This window comes from Oncorhynchus gorbuscha, linkage group LG15, assembly GCF_021184085.1.
Source record: "Oncorhynchus gorbuscha isolate QuinsamMale2020 ecotype Even-year linkage group LG15, OgorEven_v1.0, whole genome shotgun sequence".
NCBI classification, from domain to species: Eukaryota; Metazoa; Chordata; class Actinopteri; order Salmoniformes; family Salmonidae; genus Oncorhynchus; species Oncorhynchus gorbuscha.
In genome coordinates, this window is record NC_060187.1 from 41,054,842 (window position 1) to 41,075,581 (window position 20,740).

At 42.0% G+C, this 20,740-nt stretch overlaps 1 protein-coding gene across 4 annotated transcripts; it reads left to right on the forward strand.

The window, feature by feature from the left end:
* The first annotated feature begins 2,363 nt into the window (after positions 1 to 2,363).
* LOC123998028 (C-C motif chemokine 17-like) lies at positions 2,364 to 16,674 on the forward strand. 4 transcript variants are annotated; one of them, XM_046302846.1, is made up of 6 exons: positions 2,364 to 2,701; positions 14,426 to 14,474; positions 15,175 to 15,304; positions 15,620 to 15,767; positions 16,025 to 16,101; positions 16,255 to 16,674. In XM_046302846.1, the coding sequence occupies exons 1-5, from the start codon at positions 2,396 to 2,398 to the stop codon at positions 16,061 to 16,063; spliced, it is 672 nt and encodes a 223-aa protein (XP_046158802.1). In that variant the 5' UTR covers positions 2,364 to 2,395; the 3' UTR covers positions 16,064 to 16,101; positions 16,255 to 16,674. The 4 variants fall into 4 exon arrangements, with proteins under 4 accessions (XP_046158802.1, XP_046158803.1, XP_046158804.1 ...); XM_046302847.1 differs by having other exon boundaries at positions 16,025 to 16,070; XM_046302848.1 differs by having other exon boundaries at positions 16,025 to 16,065.
* The last annotated feature ends 4,066 nt before the right edge of the window (positions 16,675 to 20,740 follow it).

Consider the following 20,740-nt stretch of genomic DNA (forward strand, 5'->3'; position numbering starts at 1 on the left):
ATACGTGCTTCAGCACTCCCGTTCTGTGAGCTTGTTTTGCCTACCACTTCAAGGCTGAGCCTTTGTCACTCCTAGATGTTTCCACTTCACAATAACAACACTTACAGTTGTTCAGGGCAGCTCTAGCAGGGCAGAAATTTGACAAACTGACTTTTTGGAATGGTGGCATCCTATGACGGTGTCACGTTGAAAGTCACTGAGCTCTTCAGTAAGGCCATTCTACTGCCGATGTTTGTCTATGGAGATTGCTCAATTGTATACACCTGTCAGCAACGGGTGTGGGTGTGGCTGAAAAAGCCTAATCCACTCATTTGAAGAGTTGTTTACATACTTTTGTATATACAGTGCATTCAGGAAGTATTGAGACCCCTTGACTTTTTCCACATTTTGTTATGTTACTGCCTTATTCTAAAATTGATTCAATTGTTGTTTTTTCATCAACCTACCCCATAATGACAAAGCAGAAAAACGTTCAAATGTAATGTTTTCAAATGTGTTAAAATAAAACTTAAAACTGAAATATCACATTTACATAAGTATCAGACCCTGTACTTTGTTGAAGCACCTTTAGCAGTGATTACAGACAAGTTTTTTGTGGGATGATGCTACAAGCTTGGCACACTATTTTGAGAGTTTCTCCCATTCTTCTCTGCAGATCCTCTCAAGCTCTGTCAGGCTGGATGGGGAGTGTTGCAGCACAGCTATTTCAGGTCTCTCCAGAGTTAATCGATTGGGTTCAAGTCCAGGCTCTGGCTGGGCCCCTCAAGGACATTCAGAGACTTGTCCCAAAGACACTCCTGTGTTGTCTTGGCTGTGTGCTTAGGATCATTGTCCTGTTGGAAGGTGAATCTTCACCCCAGCCTGAGATCCTGAGCAGGTTTTCATCAAGGATCTCTCTGTACTTTTCTCCGTTCATCTTTCCCTCGATCCTGACTGGTCTCCCTGTCCATGCCGCTGAAAAACATCCCCACTGCATGATGCTGCCACCACCATGTTTCACCGTACGGATGGTGCCCGGTTTCCTCCAAACGTGATGCTTGCCATTCAGGCCAAAGAGTTCAATCTTGGAGTATCAGAGTATCTTGTTACTCATTCTCTGAGAGTCTTTAGGTGCCTTTTGGGCAACTCCAAGCGGGCTGTCATGTGCCTATTGCCGATGAGTGGCTTCCGTTTGGACACCATATCATAAAGGCCTGATTGGTGGAGTGCTGCAGAGATGGTTGTCCTTCTGGAAGGTTCTCCCATCTCCACAGAGGAACTCTAGATCGCTGTCAAAGTGACCATCGGGTTCTTGGTCACCTCCCTGACCAAAGCCCTTCTTCCCTGATTGCTCATTTTGGCTGGGCGACCAGCTCTAGGAAGTCTTGGTTGTTCCAGACTTCTTCCATTTAAGAATGATGGAGGCCACTGTGTTAATGGGGACCTTCAAAGCTGCAGAAATTCTTTGGTACCCTTCCCCATGTCTGTGCCTTGACACAATCCTGTCTCTGCACTCTACGGACAGTTATTTTGACTTTATGGCTTGGTTTTTGCTCTGACATGCACTGTGAACTGTGGGACTTTATATTGACAGGTGTGTGCCTTTCCAGATCATGTCCAATCATTTGAATTTGCAACAGGTGTCCTCCAATCAAGTTGTAGAAACATAATTGATAATCAATGGAAACAGGATGCACCTGAGCTCAATTTCGAGTCTCATTGCAAGCATCTGAATACTTAGGGAAAACCGGTATTTTTTTTCTAAATTTGCAAAAATAAAATAAAAACTGTTTTCACTTCATCCTAATGAGGTATTGTATGCAGATTGCTTTGGATTCCTTATTTATTTAATCAATTTTAGAATACGGCTGTAATGTAACAAAACGTGGAAAATGTCAAGGGGTCTGAATACTTTCCGAAGGCAGTGCCCCCTGGGCCTTAGTGCTGCTTTATCTATGTCAGTATCTAATTAAGCCATAACAGCTATTTCACATAAATCTAATCTAGGCCTATTATCACTTAAACATTGAGCAATATTGAAAGGTGGGCCTATCAAATTCAATATGTATCACAGGTCTATCTACAAACAATTCAAACAATGAGTAATTGAACACATTTCTAATGTATTGGATGAGCAGTAATAGAGAGATGAAGATGTACATTTTATGTAACAAATATGATGAGGTTGTTCATTAGGGTCGTAATCTGTCATCTTTTCTTTTTAGCAGCCTCGCGGTTCTGTAGTCAATGTTTCACAACGTTTAGGAGCGCTAAGGAGTTGTGAACATTCACCAATGGCTTAAACCAAATATTTGTTTGGCCATGGTTCAAGCCAATCCTCACCTCATGAAGTCGGCCATTCCACCAATCACACACAATGAATAGTTGGCGGGAGTGGAAGGGGAGGAACATTCGAATGTATTATTCACTAATCAGAACTAGGCACCTTTTTGACAACTCGCTTGTGTATAAGATAATGGCGTCAACTGTTGCAGTGTCTGTCGCCCCTACAGTGTCGGACCCAGAGCGGTGTGAAGGCGAGGAAGAGTTACGGGGGCTCGAGACTGAAGAAGAGAGTAACCAACATACTGGGCCCGTTGCAGCACCCTCCCAGAACCGTCTAGCGAAGTTACCGCTGTCCCGTATCAAGGCACTGATGAAAGCGGACCCAGACGTGTCCCTCGCTAGTCAAGAGTCTGTGTTTGTCATTGCTAAAGCCACAGTAAGTTAAAAGTATTACATTACGTTAGCTACCCCTAGCAGTATTAGTTTGTTTTCATATTTTGTAGTCTACATTCAAGGTGGGTTAAGTCATGTTGCTAGCCAGTTTATTTACATTTAATTTAGGAGATGGGATTATCCAGAGCAATATACAGGAACAATTAGGGTTAAGTGCCTTGCTCAAAGGCACATCGACTGATTTTTCGCCTAGTCGGCTTTGGGATTCAGCAACGCTCTAAACGGTTAGGGTATAGAGCCCCACAGTGAAGTGTCATAAAACCTAGCGGTCAAACAGGGAAATGGTTCCAATCGTTTTTTCCACCATTCATTTAAAAAAAAAATGTCAACGCTTACTTACATCTTGAATAGCCTACACAGACGTTTTGCAGCTGCCTTCAGTGTGTAGGTGCAATTCTCTTTTAATTCAAAACAGCATTTGAACAACTGATGAGGAGCAGGTGCTTCTAATCAGGGTTGTCACTCATCTGACAATCAGGGATGTGGCTTTCCTGGTCTACCTGTATTCAAGTTAGTCACAAAGAAATACAGAATTAAATGGGTAAGGATGCAGGCACGAAGGGCAATTCATGAATCAATTGACTTAGGTGTCTGCTCACTTGGATACATTATATCAATTCATGAGATGGCTTACTGCAAAGGACATCAGGCTCAGCCGTTCATAAATATGTGGGACTGACTCATAAACAATATGCAAAATCTGGACAGTGTTCTTGTATAAAGTATCAGAGTTTATACAGCGGGTGGGTCTCATCCTGAATGCTTCATAAGCTCATTGTTATGGATGTATCCAAATAAATGTCACGAGAAAACAGCTTAAACAAATGCAGCTACTTTGCTGTTATTCTGGCTGCACTGTTTGACATGACTCTAAGTTAGCTGAAGTGCAAATCAAATTGTATTGGTCACGAACACATTTAGCAGATGTTATTGCATCCTAGCTCCATTACAGAATTAATTAATTAAGTGTTTATTTTCAGCAAACTTAACATGTGTAAATATTTGTATGAACATAACAAGATTTAACAACTGAGACATAAACTGAACAAGTTCCACAGACATGTGGCTAACAGAAATGGAATAATGTGACTCTGAACAAAGGGGGGGCCACCAGCTGCATTAAGAACTGCAGTGCATCTCCTCCTCATGGACTGCACCAGATTTGCCAGTTTTTGCCGTGAAGGTGTTACCTCACTCTTCCACCAAGACACCTGCAAGTTCCTGGACATTTCTGGGGGGAATGGCCCTAGCCCTCACCCTCCGATCCAACAGGTCCCAGACGTGCTCAATGGGATTGAGATCCGGGCTCTTCGCTGGTCATGGCGGAACACTGACATTCCTGTCTTGCAGGAGATCACGCACAGAACGAGCAGTATGGCTGGTGACATTGTCATGCTGGAGGGTCATGTCAGGATGAGCCTGCAGGAAGCGTACCACATGAGGGAGGAGGATGTCTTCCCTGTAACGCTCAGCGTTGAGATTGCCTGCAATGACGCTGTTACACACCGCCCCAGACCATGACGGACCCTCCACCTCCAAATCGATCCCGCTCCAGAGTTCCGGGCTCAGTGTAACGCTCGTTCCTTCGACGATAAACGGGTATCTGACCATAGCCCATGGTGAGACAAAACCACGACTTGTCAGTGAAGATCACTTTTTGCCAGTACTGTCTGGTCCAGCAATGGTGGGTTTGTGCCCATAGGCGACGTTGCCTGTGATGTCTGGTGAGGATCTGCCTTACAACATGCCTACAAGCCCTCAGTCCAGCCTCTCTCAGCCTATTGCAGACAGTCTGAGCACTGATGGAGGGATTGTGCATTCCTGGTGTAACACGGGCAGTTGTTGTTGCTATCCTGTACCTGTGTGATGTTCAGATGTACCGATCCTGTGCAGGTGTTGTTACACGTGGTCTGCCACTGCGAGGACAATCAGCTGTCCGTCCTGTCTCCCTGTAGCGCTGTCTTAGGCGTCTCACAGTACGGGCATTGCAATCTATTGCCCTGGCCACATCTGCAGTCCTCATGCCTCCTTGCAGTATGCCTAAGACACGGTCACGCAGATGAGCAGGGACCCTGGGCATCTTTATTTTGGTGTTTTTCAGAGTCAGTAGAAAGGCCTAGTGTCCCAAGTTTTCATAACTGTAACCTTAATTGCCTACCTTAATGATCTTTCCACAAGTACATGTTCATTAATTGTTTGATTCATTGAACAAGCATGGGAAACAGTGTTAAACAGTGTTAAAAGTTATTTGGATTTTTACAAATTATTTTTGAAAGACCGGGTCCTGAAAAGGGGACGTTTCTTTTTTTGCTGAGTTTTCATACGAAATGAGTAAAGCAGTGTGTACGGTAAACATTATTAAAGTGACCAGTGATTCTATGTATATAGGGCAGCAGGGTTGAGCAACCGGGTGGTAGCCGACTAGTGTTGGCTATTTTACAGTCAGATGACCTTGAGATATAAGCTGTTTTTCAGTCTCTCGGTCCCAGCTTTGATGCACCTGTACTGACCTCGCCTTCGGGGGTGAACAGGCTGTGGCTCGGGTGGTTGATGATCTTTTTGACCTTCCTGTGCTGTAGGTGTACTGGAGGGCAGGCCATGTGCCAGAGATGATGCGTTGGGCAGAACACCCAAGAAGCTGGTGTTTGGATGATATATTTTCACGGTTTACCTCCGTAACACCTGTGCCAATATATCATCCGAACACTGGCCTCAAGGGCATGATCACTTAATGAGTCATAATACCCATGGAGATAACGGTCAAACAGGCAAATGGTTCCAGTCGTTATTCCACCACTTAAAATAAGGAGGCTGCTGCAACGGTCCAGTTTGTTGGTTGTTCTTTTCTTCAGCCTCGTTCCCCCGTAACTCTTCTTCGCCTGACCACCGCTCTGGGTCCGACCCAGTCGGTGCCACGGGGGCGACAGACACCAACAGTTGACGCCGGTTATCAAAACGTCACAGTAAGTCTACACAAAACACAGCCCTTATTTGAAGTGTTTCTAAAAAATCCCCTATGGGAAAAATGAATGGTGGAAAAACTATTGGAACAATTTCCCTGTTTGACCTCTAGGTTTTATGGGTATTATGACTCATATTGTGGTACTCTATTCCAGATACAGAGTGAAGTTGGGGAGGATTTTTAGGATGGACCTACTTTATGTTCCTTGTAGTTCACTGGTCATCAACTGTTGAGCTACTTGGTGTGCAGGCTTTAGTTTCAACCCAGCACCAACACATTATTGCTGTAAAGGCAATATCTAGCTTAGCTACCTAAGATGACATATGTTGTGTTATACAATTCCTGACATTGAATCCGAGTAAAAATTCCCTGTCTGAGGTCAGTTAGGATCACCACTTTATTTTAAGAAGGTGAAATGACACAATAATGATAGAGAATGAGTTATTTCAGATTTGATTTGTTTCATCACATTCCCAGTGGGTCAGAAGTTTACCGACACTCAATTAGTATTTGGTAGCATTGCCTTTAAATTGTTTAACTTGGTTCAAACGTTCTTCACTAAACCTCTACCATATTTTATTCTTCGTCAGATTGATAATAGATTTTTTTGTAATTGAATATTCACGCTGTGTTGCATTATCCTGAGTCATTGGCTGGAGTGAATCAGTGAATATAGGTTTGTGTAACCGGTTTGACAAGGTTATCTTGGTCTATGTTCTCTTTAAAGGCACAATTTGGGTTAATTCCACAAGCTTCCCACAATAAGTTGGGTGAATTTTGGCCCATTCCTCCTGACAGAGCTGGTGTAACTGAGTCAGGTTTGTAGGCCTCCTTGCTCTCACATGCTTTTTCAGTTCTGCCCACAACTTCTCTATGGGATTGAGGTCAAGGCTTTGTGATGACCACTCCAATACCTTGACCTTGTTGTCCTTAAGCCATTTGGAAGAATGCTTGGGGTCATTGTCCATTTGGAAGACCCATTTGCGAACAAGCTTTAACTTCCTGACTGATGTCTTGATGTTGTTTCAATATATCCATATAATTTTCCATCCTCAGGATGCAATCTATTTTGTGAAGTGCACCAGTCCCTCCTGCAGCAATGCACCCCCACAACATGATGCCGCTACCCCTGTGCTTCATGGTTGGGATGGTGTTCTCTGGCTTGCAAGCCTCCCCATTTTTCCTCCAAACATAAACATGGTCATTATGGCCAAACATAATTTTTTGTTTCATCAGACCAGAGGACATTTCTCCAAAACAGTACGATCTTTGTCCCCATGTCCAGTTGCAAACCGTAGTCTGGCTTTTTTATGGCGGTTTTGGAGCCGTGGCTTCTTCCTTGCTGAGCGGACTTTCAGGTTATGTCGATATAGGACTCGTATTACTGTGGATATAGATACTTTTGTACCTGTTTCCTCCAGCATCTTCACAAGGTCCTTTGCTGCTGTTCTGGAATTGATTTGCACTTTTCGCACCAAAGAATGTTCATCTCTAGAAGACAGAACGCGTCTCCTTCCTGAGCTGTATGACAGCTGCATGGTCCCATGGTGTTTATACTTGCGTAATATTGTTTGTACAGATGAACGTGGTACCTTCAGGCGTTTAGAAATTGCACCCAAGGATGAACCAGACCTGTGGAGGTCTACAATATTTTTTAACGAGGTTTTGCTGATTTCTTTTGATTTTCTTCACATGATGTCAAGCAAGGAGGCACTGAATTTATTATCCATAAATTTGTGGAGTGGTTGAAAAACGAGTTTTAATGACTCCTACCTAAGTATATGTAAACTTCCGACTTCAACTGTATGACTACATTTTAATAAGAAGGAAAGTACAAGACGTGAGAATCTATCCACCCAAAATAATGTAAAACCTCTAGCAGACACAATGCTTTACAGGGGGTCTAGCAAATGACCAGATCTATCTTTTGCAGACTAAGGGTAAAGACTTCTGGCATATTATTTCCAAACGTCTATTTTTCTGTCTGTAAGCACGTAGCGTAGAGACTATATTTGGATATACCATTATATCCTGTTTTGTTTTGCTGTTTCAATAAAACATCAGCCCAGAGAGAGGGACTTGATAATAAAAAAGCCTAATATGAGCTTATCTTAATATTAGAATGGCTTACACCAGGACAGACTCACATGCTGGGGAAAGTGGCTGTGCTGGTGGTCTGCTGCTATGGCGAATAAAATGTATCTGGAGGAAATCAAGGCTGGACTAAAAATACAATTGTGTATGTACTCTTTGTGCATTCCTGAATAGATTCAGGTTTAGTGTATCAACAGAATAATGATTTTTGTGCATTTTTAACCCACCTCCCATGATATTACTGCAGAACATTATATAATGAATTCCCACTTTTGTTATGATGAATTTCTTTCTAACTTTTCATTAACCATATATCAAATCTAACTTGGTAACTTTTCAGTATTTCTGAGAAATTCAGTCATTGACATTTATTTATTTCCTACCACCTTTTGGCACCAGTCAATTTTGGGGGGGATCACTTATTATCATCTACAGCTGTAGGATCTTAATTTGATGTAGGATCTTAACTCTGTGGTTGCTGAGAATTTTCATGATTACATAAATTCACTGAATACTCATACTAAATCACAATCATATTAACATTGCATTTTTTTTAAATCTCCTTTTTCTCCCCAATTGGTATTAGTTACTCATGGCTGCAACTCCCGTACGGACTCGGGAGAGGTGAAGGTTGAGGGCCATGCGCCAAATACAACAGGTGTACATTGAAATGCTTACTTACTAGCCCTTAACTAACAGTTTTTAAAAAAGTAAGATAAGAATAACAAATAATTAAAGAGCAGCAGTAAATAACAATAGCGGGGCTACCGGTACAGAGTCAATGTGCTGGGGCACTGGTGTCGAGGTAATATGTATATATAGGTAGTTATTAAAGTGACTATGCATCGATAATAACCTTAGAGTAGCAGCAGCGTAGAAGAGGGAGGGGGGGGGGGGCAATGCAAATAGTCTGGGTAGCCATTTGATTAGCTGTTCAGGAGTCTTATGGCAGAAGCTGTTTAGAAGCCTCATAGACCAAGACTTGGTGCTCCGGTACTGCTTGCCGTGTGGTAGCAAAGAGAACAGTCTATGACTAGGGTGGCTGGAGTCTTTGAACATTTTTAGGGCCTTCCTCTGACACCGCCTGGTATAGAGATCCTGGATGGCAGGAAGCTGGGCCGTACGCACTACCCTCTGTAGTGCCTTGCGGTCGGAGGCTGAGCAGTTGCTGTACCAGGCAGTGATGCAATCTGTCAGGATGCTCTCGATGTTGCAGCTGTAAAACGTTTTGAGGATCTGAGGACCCATGCCAAATCTTTTCAGTCTCCTGAGGGAGAATCGGTTTTGTGCCCTCTTCACAACTGTCTTGGTGTGCTTGGACCATGTTTGTTGGTGCTGTGGACACCAAGGAACTTGAAGCTCTCAACCTGCTCTCCACTACAGCCCTGTCGATGAGAATGGGGGCGTGCTCGGTCCTCCTTTTCCTGTAGTCGACAATCATCTCCTTTGTCTTGATCACGTTGAGGGAGATGTTGTCCTTGCACCACACGGTCAGGTCTCTAACCTCCCTATAGGCGGTCTCATCGTTGTCAGTGAGCAGGCCTACTACTGTTGTCATCAGCAAACTTAATGATGGTGTTGGAGTCGTGCCTTGCCGTGCAGTCATGAGTGAACAGGGAATACAGGAGGGGACTGAGCATGCACCCCTGAGGGGCCCCCGTGTTGAGATTCAGTGTGGTGGATGTGTTGTTACCTACCCTTACCACCTGGGGCAGGCCCGTCAGGATGTCCAGGATCCATTTGCAGAGGGAGGTGTTTAGTCCCAGGGTCCTTAGCTTAGTGATGAGCTTTGTCTGGCCCTGCGGCTTTGTGAATGTTGACCTGTTTAAATGTCTTACATCGGCTGTGGAGAGCGTATTCAGTCGTCCAGAACAGCTGATGCTCTCATGCATGTTTCAGTGTTACCTGCCTCGAAGCAAGCATGGAAGTTATTTAGTTCGCCTGGTAGGCTCGTGTCACTGGGAAGCTCTCGGCTGTGCTTCCCTTTGTAGTCTGTAATAGTTTGCAAGCCCTGCCACATCCGATGAACGTCGGAGCCGGTGTAGTACGATTCGATCTTAGTCCTGTATTGACGCTTTGCCTGTTTGATGGATTGTCGGAGGGCATAGCGGGATTTCTTATAAGCTTCCGGGTTAGAGTCCCGCTCGTTGAAAGCGGCAGCTCTACCCATTAGCTCAGTGCGAATGTTGCCTGTAATCCATGGCTTCTGATTGGGGTATGTACGTACAGTCACTGTGGGGATGACGTCCTTGATGCACTTATTGTTAAAGCCAATGACTGATGTTGTGTACTCTTCAATGCCATTGGAAGAATCCCGGAACATATTCCAGTCTATGCTAGCAAAAGTCCTATAGTTTAGCATCTGCTTCATCTGACCACTTTTTTTTATAGACCGAGTCACTGGTGCTTCCTGCTTTAATTTTAGCTTGTAAGCAGGAATCAGGTTAGATTTGCCAAATGGAGGGCGAAGGAGAGCTTTGTATCAGTCTCTGTGTGTGGAGTAAAGGTGGTCTAGTTTGCATATTTTAACATGCTAATAAAAATTTGGTAAAACTGATTTAAGTTTCCCTGCATTAAAGTCCCCGGCCACTAGGAGTGCCACCTCTGGATGAGCATTTTCCTGTTTGCTTATGGTTGTATACAGCTCATTGAGTGTGGTTTTAGTGCCAGCATCGGTCTGTGGTACGGTATGTAGACAGCTACAAAAAATACAGAAACTCTGTAGGTAGATAATGTGGTCTACAGTTTATCATGAGATACTCTACCTCAGGTGAGCAAAACCTTGAGACTTCCTTAGATATCGTGCACCAGCTGTTTACATATATGCATAGGCCCCTGCCCCGGGTCTTACCAGAGGCTGCTATTATCTTACTTTTGGCCAGCTAATAGCCTAACGACTGATCAAGCAAAATCATGGACTAATGTTCAAATCCTGTTGCTGCAGGAGGATTATTTTTGCTCTGACTATAGGTCAAATTAAGATCCCACCCCTGTACCTTCTCAAATGGAAATTTTGTTTTTCTTTTGCAGCTTTTGTTATACACATCAATTTCCCCTAAATTAAAAATAAAACACCCATTTTGGAAAAGTGTTCAGTTCCCTAACTCTAAGCACAGTTAAGACCATGTTTTGCAATGATTTGAAATAATTCCTTTTGTGTGTTTAACCAAACATGTTCTGGTTTAGTTTTAGTGTATATAAATAAACAAAGCTGTGTGAACCACAGATGTTAGTTTGAGGACAGCCTGCAAAGTTTGTCTACTCCCACCAGAAGAATGCTAGGCAGCATAGAACATGCCAGGGTTTTTCTGGATCAAAATGGGGCTTAGGTGGTGGGCGTGGCCAATGATACGGTCATCGACAGAACATTTGAGGCCCCCCTGTTGGCTGCAGTGTCAAACTTCAGCTGTTTTAAAGCTAATTTCCTGCAATTCTACAAAATGTGACGTGTTTGAGTTAATGTTGCAGTTTGAAAGCTACATTTCCTGCAATTCTACACCTTGCCATGGGTCTGAGGGAAAATGTGCAGTTTTAAAGAATATATCCTGCAATTATAGACATTTTGCTATGGCTGATATTATGAGTGACTCAAACATCATAGCAAAATCACTGGGGGCCACATGCCATGACAAAAATACTCCTAATTTCATAATTCTTTAAAATTTGAAATTGAAAATTTCTCTACTTTTATATCTGGTTTAAAAGTCATTTTATGCAGAAATCGCCCTGCAATTTCCTGGTTGCTAAAACTCTAATTTGCCTGATTTCAGTTAGTATAGTGTAGAAAATTATTGGACCATCTAAACTGCTGTGAAATATATTTTTCATAACCAAAAATATTACTTAACGGGAAGCATAGAAATAGTGCACATAGAACATATCTACTGCTTCTTGGACTTGCTTTCAAGAAGAATTATAGATTTATAACTCACCATTCTATGTGAAATTGGTTGCGTGGCCAAAAAAGCTACATATTTAAGTTTACACTAAACGTTTTCCCACCATGATTGCATTTTTTTTTTTTTACTGTTTGAACATGGGCAGTCCGATAAAACACTTGGGTGCGGCATGCCCAAGTCTTTTCAATACAGAAGAAAACCTTGCATGCAGTGCCCTGGCTATAATAAAATATAATCACTACATGTTGCTTGGATGGACTTAATTTTGACAGTAAATGAAGACATTCTATTAGGAATCACTCATGTAAAGTAAGTATAGTTCCACCAAGCCTTTTGTCAAGATCAGAACATTCAAGCAATCATTATGTACCCCTGAAGAAACTTAGTTTATATCCATTAAATTACTGTATATGCACGGCTTAATTTTTACAAGTTTACTATTCCATTAGTCGGCACCGCCAACATTTTTTTGAGGGGTGTGTGTGTCAACTCGTGCTTTTTTTCAAGAACAGAACATGAACTGGGGACCACCTGTAATTTAGTGTATAAAGCTGAGAAGTGTTCACTTTTCAATCTTCATGAAGTTGTAGATTAGACAATGACCCATGATGGCTATAATCACCCATCCACTCAGAACATTCCAGATAGTACATACCAAATGTTATGTGCCTGATAAATGATTACATCTCAAAATTTGACACATTTGCTCCCTGAAACCTAACCTAGCACTTTGGGCTAAGCTGCCTTGGCCTGTACCACAGGTATAGTTAGCTTTGCCCTACAACATCCCCATGACATACCTATCCCTCCTCTGGCTCTCTACCTCCTCAAAGAGGAACAGCGATTTAGTCAATGATTTACAGTCACTAGTTCTTTTTTTGACCTTTTTGTTTGAAAGTTTGTGCCTAGTATACTTTTACAGTGATCTCTTAATCGCCCCAAAGATATGCCGGAAATGTGTTTGGCTCAGGAGCAGACTGAAGTCAAGGGGAAGGTATGTTTTTGCAGCTGAAAGATTCCAGCTTGATTTCTTAAGGGTTGAATTCTTGCACGCTGCCCCCCTCTCCCCTCCCTACCTCACAGACTGCATATTTTTAATTCCAGGTCTCAGGTATGCACAGTCAGATAGTATGGATTGCACTGGCCATGTCATCTAATAAACGCCACTACCTAAAGCCTCGCATTCAGCAGAGATTTACCCTGTATTCATTTACCATGTGCTTTACCTCTTTGTCTGTTCATGGATGTTGCAACTCTCCAGGTGTTATTCCATTGTACTATAACATAAGTAGTAGCTACTGCTGTAAAATACTAACAAGATATGGTGAAGTGACTCTTCTCAATAGTAGTTAATAGCTAAACACTTCCTTGTAGTCACTGGAAGCATTTCTTCTAAGGTACATTAAGCAGCGGGTAATCAGTCTCGTCATTAAATGCAAAGGTTATTTATGTTTTCCTGTCCATTGTTTTTCAGACGAGTGTTATTTCATTTGTGTCGTTGTAACTTAGCTTTTTTTTGTGTACAAAAATATTTTCATAGCATTACTTCCACTTTTTTTCAACCATGTTAATATCGTTGAATACCAAAGGCATTAGAGAATGTGCTGTAATTCTGCAGTAGTTTCATTGCTTGGTTAGAAGGGTGGTTTTTGACTGGGGGAGAATCAGCTGGGTTCTAATGACACTCAACCTGCCACAGCAAACAGTCATTACCCAAAACCACACTCTGGGTCAGTCAATCCTCAACTGCCAACCAGTGTTGACTTTGCATCCATTTCCTCCAATAACGTAGGCCATTTTATATTTGACATTTTGTATTTAGTTATAGTACTGAATTTGGGGACTTGTCAGACACTCTGTTCAGAAAGGCAAGTAAAGAAACACACTTACAAACTACTCCTACACTTTGGATGCCATCGTGCTTAGCCACATGCGTTACACTTCTGACACCAAATGTTGCAAATTTATGGGGTAGCCGTCTGGGACTTGCATTTGTGAGTCCAAGACCTTTGCCATTAAACCAAGGAAGGTCCAAGCCTCTTGAAAAGGTTGTTAGGTGTTGTACGGAGAATGATTGTTAGAATTGAGCTGCTATTTAAAGTCAGTCACAGTCCAGACTCTATTGAACATGTACAGCTGTACATTAATTGGCAAATCAGCTTCTGTTCTCAACATGTTATCATTTCTTGTGATCTATCTAATGGTAGAGAGCTGGTTGCCATTTTATGGTATCAGTGGTGGTTTATTTTGGGAAACAGACTGCATGTAACTTGCTTGTGCTTTGAACCATGTTGCTACTAGAGATGCCTTTTGTCATTTTACATGAATGAAAACAACATGAATGTATTAGTGTCATGTGTTGCACAAGCTTTGGTGTTCCCTGTATTGTGCTTGAGCAGTGACCAGTCATAACATAGCTGTAAGACTAATGGGACACACCTATAACAAGGTAGAGCAGTTTCCATGACTGCATTAGAGAATGCCATAAATCTAGATTATTTTAAGAGCTTTTTTGGGGGGGGAAAGCACCTTTTTGAGGAGTGGGAAAGACATGGAAATGAACACAGTGAGTGGGGCACTCAGAGGAGAGGGGGAGCTGGAGAGGGGAGGGTTAGGGAGTGCATGTGTGTGTTTGAGGGAGAGCGAGGGAGAGAGTGAAAAGGAGGGAGGGAGAAATATAAGAGACAGAAATAGAGGGGAAGGTAACACAGCAGATTACTTCCCTGCCAGGCTCACCATGTTTCTGTTGCAGACTGTGACTGTTATTTCTCTGACTGTCATTCTCCTGGGCTCGGTGGAAGGTAAGACACAATAACACCTACAGTGTATACCGTTAGCAGCATGCACCCTGCTGGGAGCCAGTTTAGCAGGGAAGCGAAGGAGAGCAAGCGAGAGGAGAGGGGAAGAGGGAATACTGGAGCAGCAGCAGGGAGAGCTATGGATGTAAATAGAGGGCTAGAATGAAGACTGATTTCACATCAAAACATTGAACGCTAATAACAAGCTAACTGAAAACCTCAGACTTTAATGGGGGAAAAAATTATATCAATGACAAGGTTCAGAGCAGCTTTCATATGACACGCATATGGTAACTGTTTATCTCAGCTAATATTATTGTGCTAACTCACTCTGGTTGGATGAAAAGCCTTGTCATGTAGTCACAGTGCCACTGGCATAACAGCACATTATGGGGGATCATGGGATGTTCTAACTCCTTCTGGCTGTCTGCACTCTAGATGACATATCCTGTCAAAAAGAGCAACCGTTACATATGAACCTTAGTCTAACTATACTGTATAGAACAGTGCAGTGAAATGCCTTACATTCCTACTAATATATGTGTGTTATAATCTACAGTATCATAACAACCCTCCTTATGAGCCAATAGCAATCATATAGCCTTCATATACTGTAAGTGTGCTTTGACGAATTTTGACTTAAGCGTTTGCCTCTCCATCTCTCTCTCTCTCCCCCAACCCTCTCTCCCACCCTCTCTCTCAGGTAACGGGGTACAGATGCAGAGAGATGTTCAGTGCTGTATGCAGTACTCCCAGGGGAAAGTGCGCACCAAAGACGTGCTGAGGTTTGAGGTACAGACGGAGGGGCCAGACTGCAGTATAAAAGCCATCATGCAAGTATTTCAACTATCCCGAAGCAACTCTCAGACATGGAAAATATGTCTCTCAGAGCTAAGAGGCATTGTCATCTATCCAGGTCCTGTTATGGCTCATGTTCTACTATAATTGCCAGGGAAGTGAGGAAGGAAATATGTGGGAATAATAAGCCATACCCCCCAAAAAATTATCCTCACTAGCCAACTTTGTTGAGTCTTTGGTTCAGAGAAGGCTTTATTAAAACCATGCTGCATATCTACAGTTTGTACTGTATGTTTCAGTTGGAAGGTTGTCGTGGTGAATGTTCTTTGTCTGTGTTGTTGTGGCTGCAGACTGTACACCAAGAAGGCGGTGAAGTGTGCTGACCCCAGAGACCGAAAGGTCAAGAGGTTACTGAGGAAGTTGCTCCAGAGGCAGAGGACCAAAGCACATAGGATCATGTGGCTCTACCCTCATGGCAACCTGCCAGTCATGTCGGAGGTGGGAAATATGCACTGTGTTTATACACACAGGGCTCAATTCAATCTAACCCACACTGCAGTTATACTACATTAAGATACTACATAAACATTCCTATGGTGGGAGTGATTGAACATCCAAAAGGCATTATTAGAAAGAGTGGAAATATTAGCTTTATTCAAAAGTGTGCTGTAGACTTTTACCCCTGATTATGTCTCCATAGACAATGGTTTTCCACATTTGAGTACACTGCTGAACAGTTTTATTTTCTCTATCAGGACAAGAAGGATGGGTGGGATGCCTTCCATGTGGAATGAGTGTGAGGTTGTTGTTACCACGAGAATTATTGTCATAGGTGACATGTGTTCTTCCTTTTACTCCAGCAATATTGTATTGTCTCTATGATCTAAAGCATGTAACGTTTATGGTGCACTTAAATTACCCTTAAATTGCCCTTTGGGGACAATAAAGATTTATTGAACCCGAACTATCTCTCCTGTCATTGCAGGCCAAGTAAACTTCCGGCGGCTTGTCATTCTAACTCAGCCAAGCTTTCTGACTCTCCAGTCGTCTCGTGTCAATATCTCCCTGGGAGTGTGGTGGCGGAGCTGTCATTGCCATACAGTCCATGAGAGGTTTTGATATATAGCTAAATGTATTTTACACTGACTGTCGCTAACTATGCCAAAGTATTATGCTAAGTATTTCTGATTACTCTAGCCCAAGAAACCAGTCTTCACCGTCTGTGTATACCTGTTCAATGTATACCTGTTCAATGTATACCTGTTCAATTTATACCTGTTCAATGTATACCTGTTCAATTTCCTAGAGAGCTTGTTCTCGCCTGAAACACAATGTAATGTAGAAAAATGCACTGTCTGTTTAAACACGACATCTGAAGTGGATCTTTTCTAAATAAATGGACCTGAAAGAATGAGATGTTCTTCCTTTTTGTAGCCTAGGCTCAATCTATAATATAGGTCAGTGGATTACTCAAAGTATTACTGTGTTTATATTTAATTGGTTCAAGTAGCTACTCAATGATTTCTTATAGGTGCAGTTGTAACAGTAAGTGCTATAAAACACGGCTGTATTAATAGCCCATAGAAGCAGCGTGTATATGTACACACAAAGGTGGTGTTGGTTCCTCTCTGGCTGAGGCCCCACGCTGCTTCTGTTTACTGGCCCTGGGTGGGTGCACTCTGTTTGATGTCGAGGTACCCAGCACCTTCACTCAAAGACAAAAGGTAATTGATGCTTCCCATAGCGTTGAGCTTCTGGCTCAACACTGTTTGAGACGCCCAAAACGGCTCTGGGACTCCATTTGACAGTTCATTCATTTTGGTGAAGGCAGCTTGACACCATATCGCTACCTAGAGGTTTAGACCAACAATGGGGAGACTTTATTCAATGAGAGGCAGAACTGGAAGTGTGAAGCCAACTGGAATGTAATGCAGGTGTTCAGTCCTGCAGTTTAGACTGGTCGTGAGGAAGAATCCATGGAGACTGAGGGCCAAAAACAGGAGATTCTCCACCAGGGGTAGCCAGAAAACGGGAAGATACCACCACGCCCTGGGGAATCTCTTGACCACATCTATTACACTCCAGAGATAAACACAATTGTCAATTCCTGAGACATTTATTTGTTGCAACTGCTATTCTTCCAACAAAATACTGATAATGACACTTCCCAAAAGCAATTCAAATTTGAGCCATCTCACAAAAACATAAATCAACTATTTAATACATTAAACAAGAGTCACACATTACAACAATATGCTCTCAACCACGGTCAGGTTTAGTTTTTACGTAACTACATACACAGTAGGCCTACTTACTTTTAAAACCTTTCGCACTTAACATTCAACTTAATTGCTTTCAAATTATGTTTTAGGCATAATTTTTCCACTTTTTTCAACAGTCAAATCAAAGAGAAAAGTCATAATCAAATGTACCACATCTGGCTATAGTGCTTTCATCGATAAAGCACCAGACGTTGAACTGAAATGGCCAGGTAAGATTACAGCATCAAGGAAAGGGAATATCTGGTGAACTTTTTAGTTCTGATTCAAGAAATACATGAAGATCTCCCTTCTATTCTACAAATGGATATTCAACCCTCACATTGAAAAGACTCGCAACACTCAAACAAAGAGGGATGGATTCAAGCCCTAAAATATAAACCATAGCAACATTGGGGGAGAAACATATCAAGTAATTCAGTAGGCTATGTAACATTCTTTTGTCCATCTTTACTACACACAGAACCATACAACAGCCCCAATGATATCAACATTCCTATTCAAAGCAAGCATACAGTAATACTTTCACATACTTCAGACTTAAGTGACTAGTACCAAAATATGTTCAGTTAAGTAACACTAGTTAATACTTTGTTACAAATATTGTTTTGAAAAACAAAGTCTAACCCCAATTTAGCTCAATAAGTAACATAGAAATCACCAAAGTATAAAACAGATATCGGTACAAATATTTACTGTATACATTCACGTTGATTCAATTGACAGATCAAGTAAACTACAGTACATTACATCATAAATTCAATACTTGTTTTTGAAACTGTAGAAAAAAATGCTTATCAAAGTTGGTAGCACGGATAATATGGAATAAAAATGACCTCTTGGTAATGTTTGGGGCAGAAAATAAAATGACTCAAGAGAAAGCATAATGTACACTTGAATGTTAGAGGTAGATTCACATTAAAAAGAATAACCACCAACTTAAAGTGGCAAAATATAGAACAATAAACTAAAAATCAAGCCATGCAACAGAACCAGCTAATTGATTGTGAGTATACAAATGGATATCCCATTTATTCACAAATTCTAAAAAGGCCATTGAATGGCATTTATTTTCTTGCTCATGAAAATCAATCCTATACAGAGTACATAACAACAGTCAAAAGTGGTCTCTACTGTTATGAACACATAAAATAAGTGAAAACAATATAGTAGCTAGATATCTATGAGAAATTTGATTTCACCTGTCCAGTTATTTCACATCAGTTTCCTCTAGACCAGGTATTCCCAAACTGGGGATTCCGTCGGGGGTATGCCAAATACAAATGTGATACATTTTTAACAAAGAAAAATAAAATATTCACATTTTCAAATGGTCCATTTATATTTCCCAACAGGGCTATACATTTGGGTAAGGTTTATTTCTCGCCTGAGTAGCCTCGTTTCACTGCCAAAAATAAAATGAAACCATCTAGTGTTCAGCAAAATAACAACACGAGGTCAAATACAAGTAGCCTACTCAAATAATTAACATCCAATCACATTAACCGTTACTCTCTCGCGGGAATTCCACTAACGGTCCGTATGTAGCCAAACGTAGCTGCTGCTCATTCCACTTGTAAGGCCCTCGTCCATAGAGACACACCAGCAGTACTACACCTGTCAACGACACAAGTTGTTCTGCTTCCACAAGCACATCCAATGCTAGCATCAGTAATTCTACATTTGTGAATCTGTTGCAGCCGAAGAGCTTCTGCCCCAAACAACAGACGGATAATGGACCATCGAAGAGGAGGAAATATGATGAGAACTAAATGGGGTTCATTTATATTGGGAGTAGTGCCTTTCCTCAGCCACGGTGTGTTATATGTGCAAAAAGCAACAGATACCATTAATAAGAAGGGGCTAGAAGGATCTTATATGGTGAGCTACCGAGTGGCTAGGACAGGCAAGCCCCATACTATTGTGGAGGACTTCATTCTTCCTGCTGCTGCAGATATGGCTGGGACAATGCTGGGGTAAAGGCCAAAAAAACTATACAGACAAAAACTTCTTCAAACACTGTTTCACGACGCACCAGTGACATGGCAGGAGATGTTTTGAAACAATAACGGCTTCGCTTACAAGCCAGTGAATTCTATGTGTTACAGCTGGCACAGCTCCTGGTATATGTCCGTTATGTTTACGGGGAGTCAATTAAGGAAGACATCCTCCTCTGGAAACCAGGACAACAGGAGAGGATATTTTTAAGGAACTGGACAGCTTTGTGACATCAAATGGACTTTGGTGGTCAAGATATGTTGGTATCTGTACTAATGGCGCAAAAGCCATGACAGGGAGACACAGTGGAGTGGTAAAGCACATGGGTAAACTGCAGCATCCACCGAGAGGCTCTTGCTGCCAAGGGAATGCCTGACAGCTTGAAAGACGTTTTGGACACTACAGTGAAAATTGTTAACTTTGATAAAGCAAGGCCCCTGAACTCTTGTGTATTTTCTGCACTATGCAACGATACGGGCAGCGATCATGTAATGCTTTTACAACATACAGAAGTGCGCTGGTTACCAAGGGGGAAAGTATTGACACATTTTTTTAAATTGAGAGACGAGCTTAAAGTTCTTTACTGGCCATAATCTTCACATGTCTGACCACTTGCATGATGACGAGTTTCTCACATGACTGTCCTATCTGGGTGATGTTTTTTCTCGCCTGAATGATCAGAATCTAGGATTACAGGGACTCTCCGCAACTATATTCAATGTGCGGGACAAAATTGAGTCTATGATTAAGAAGATGGAGCTCTTCTCTGTCTGCATTAACAAGGACAACACACAGGTCTTTCCATCATTGTATGATTTTTTTGTGCAAATTAACTCAAAGCTTACGGACAATGTCAAATGTGACATAGCGAAGCACATGAGTGAGTTGGGTGCCCAACTACGTAAGTACTTTCCCGAAACGGATGACACAAACAACTGGATTCGTTATCCCTTTCATGCCCTGCCTCCAGTCCACTTATCGATATCTGAACAAGAGAGCCTCATCGAAATTGCCACAAGCTGTTCTGTGAAAATGTTATTTAATCAGAAGCCACTGACAGATTTCTTTATTGGGCTGCGCTCAGAGTATCCGCACATCGCGCTGTTAAGACACTGATGCCCTTTGCAACCACATACCTATGTGAGAGTGGATTCTCGGCCCTCACTAACATGAAAACTAAATACAGGCACAGAA

Coding starts and splice junctions, on each gene's coding strand:
- LOC123998028 (XM_046302846.1), top strand. CDS start 2,396: ATGTATTATTCACTAATCAGAACTAGGCACCTTTTTGACAACTCGCTT. Junction 15,305..15,619: donor TGCAGTATAAAAGCCATCAT/GCAAGTATTTCA, acceptor TTGTGGCTGCAG/ACTGTACACCAAGAAGGCGG. Junction 15,768..16,024: donor ACCTGCCAGTCATGTCGGAG/GTGGGAAATATG, acceptor TTTCTCTATCAG/GACAAGAAGGATGGGTGGGA.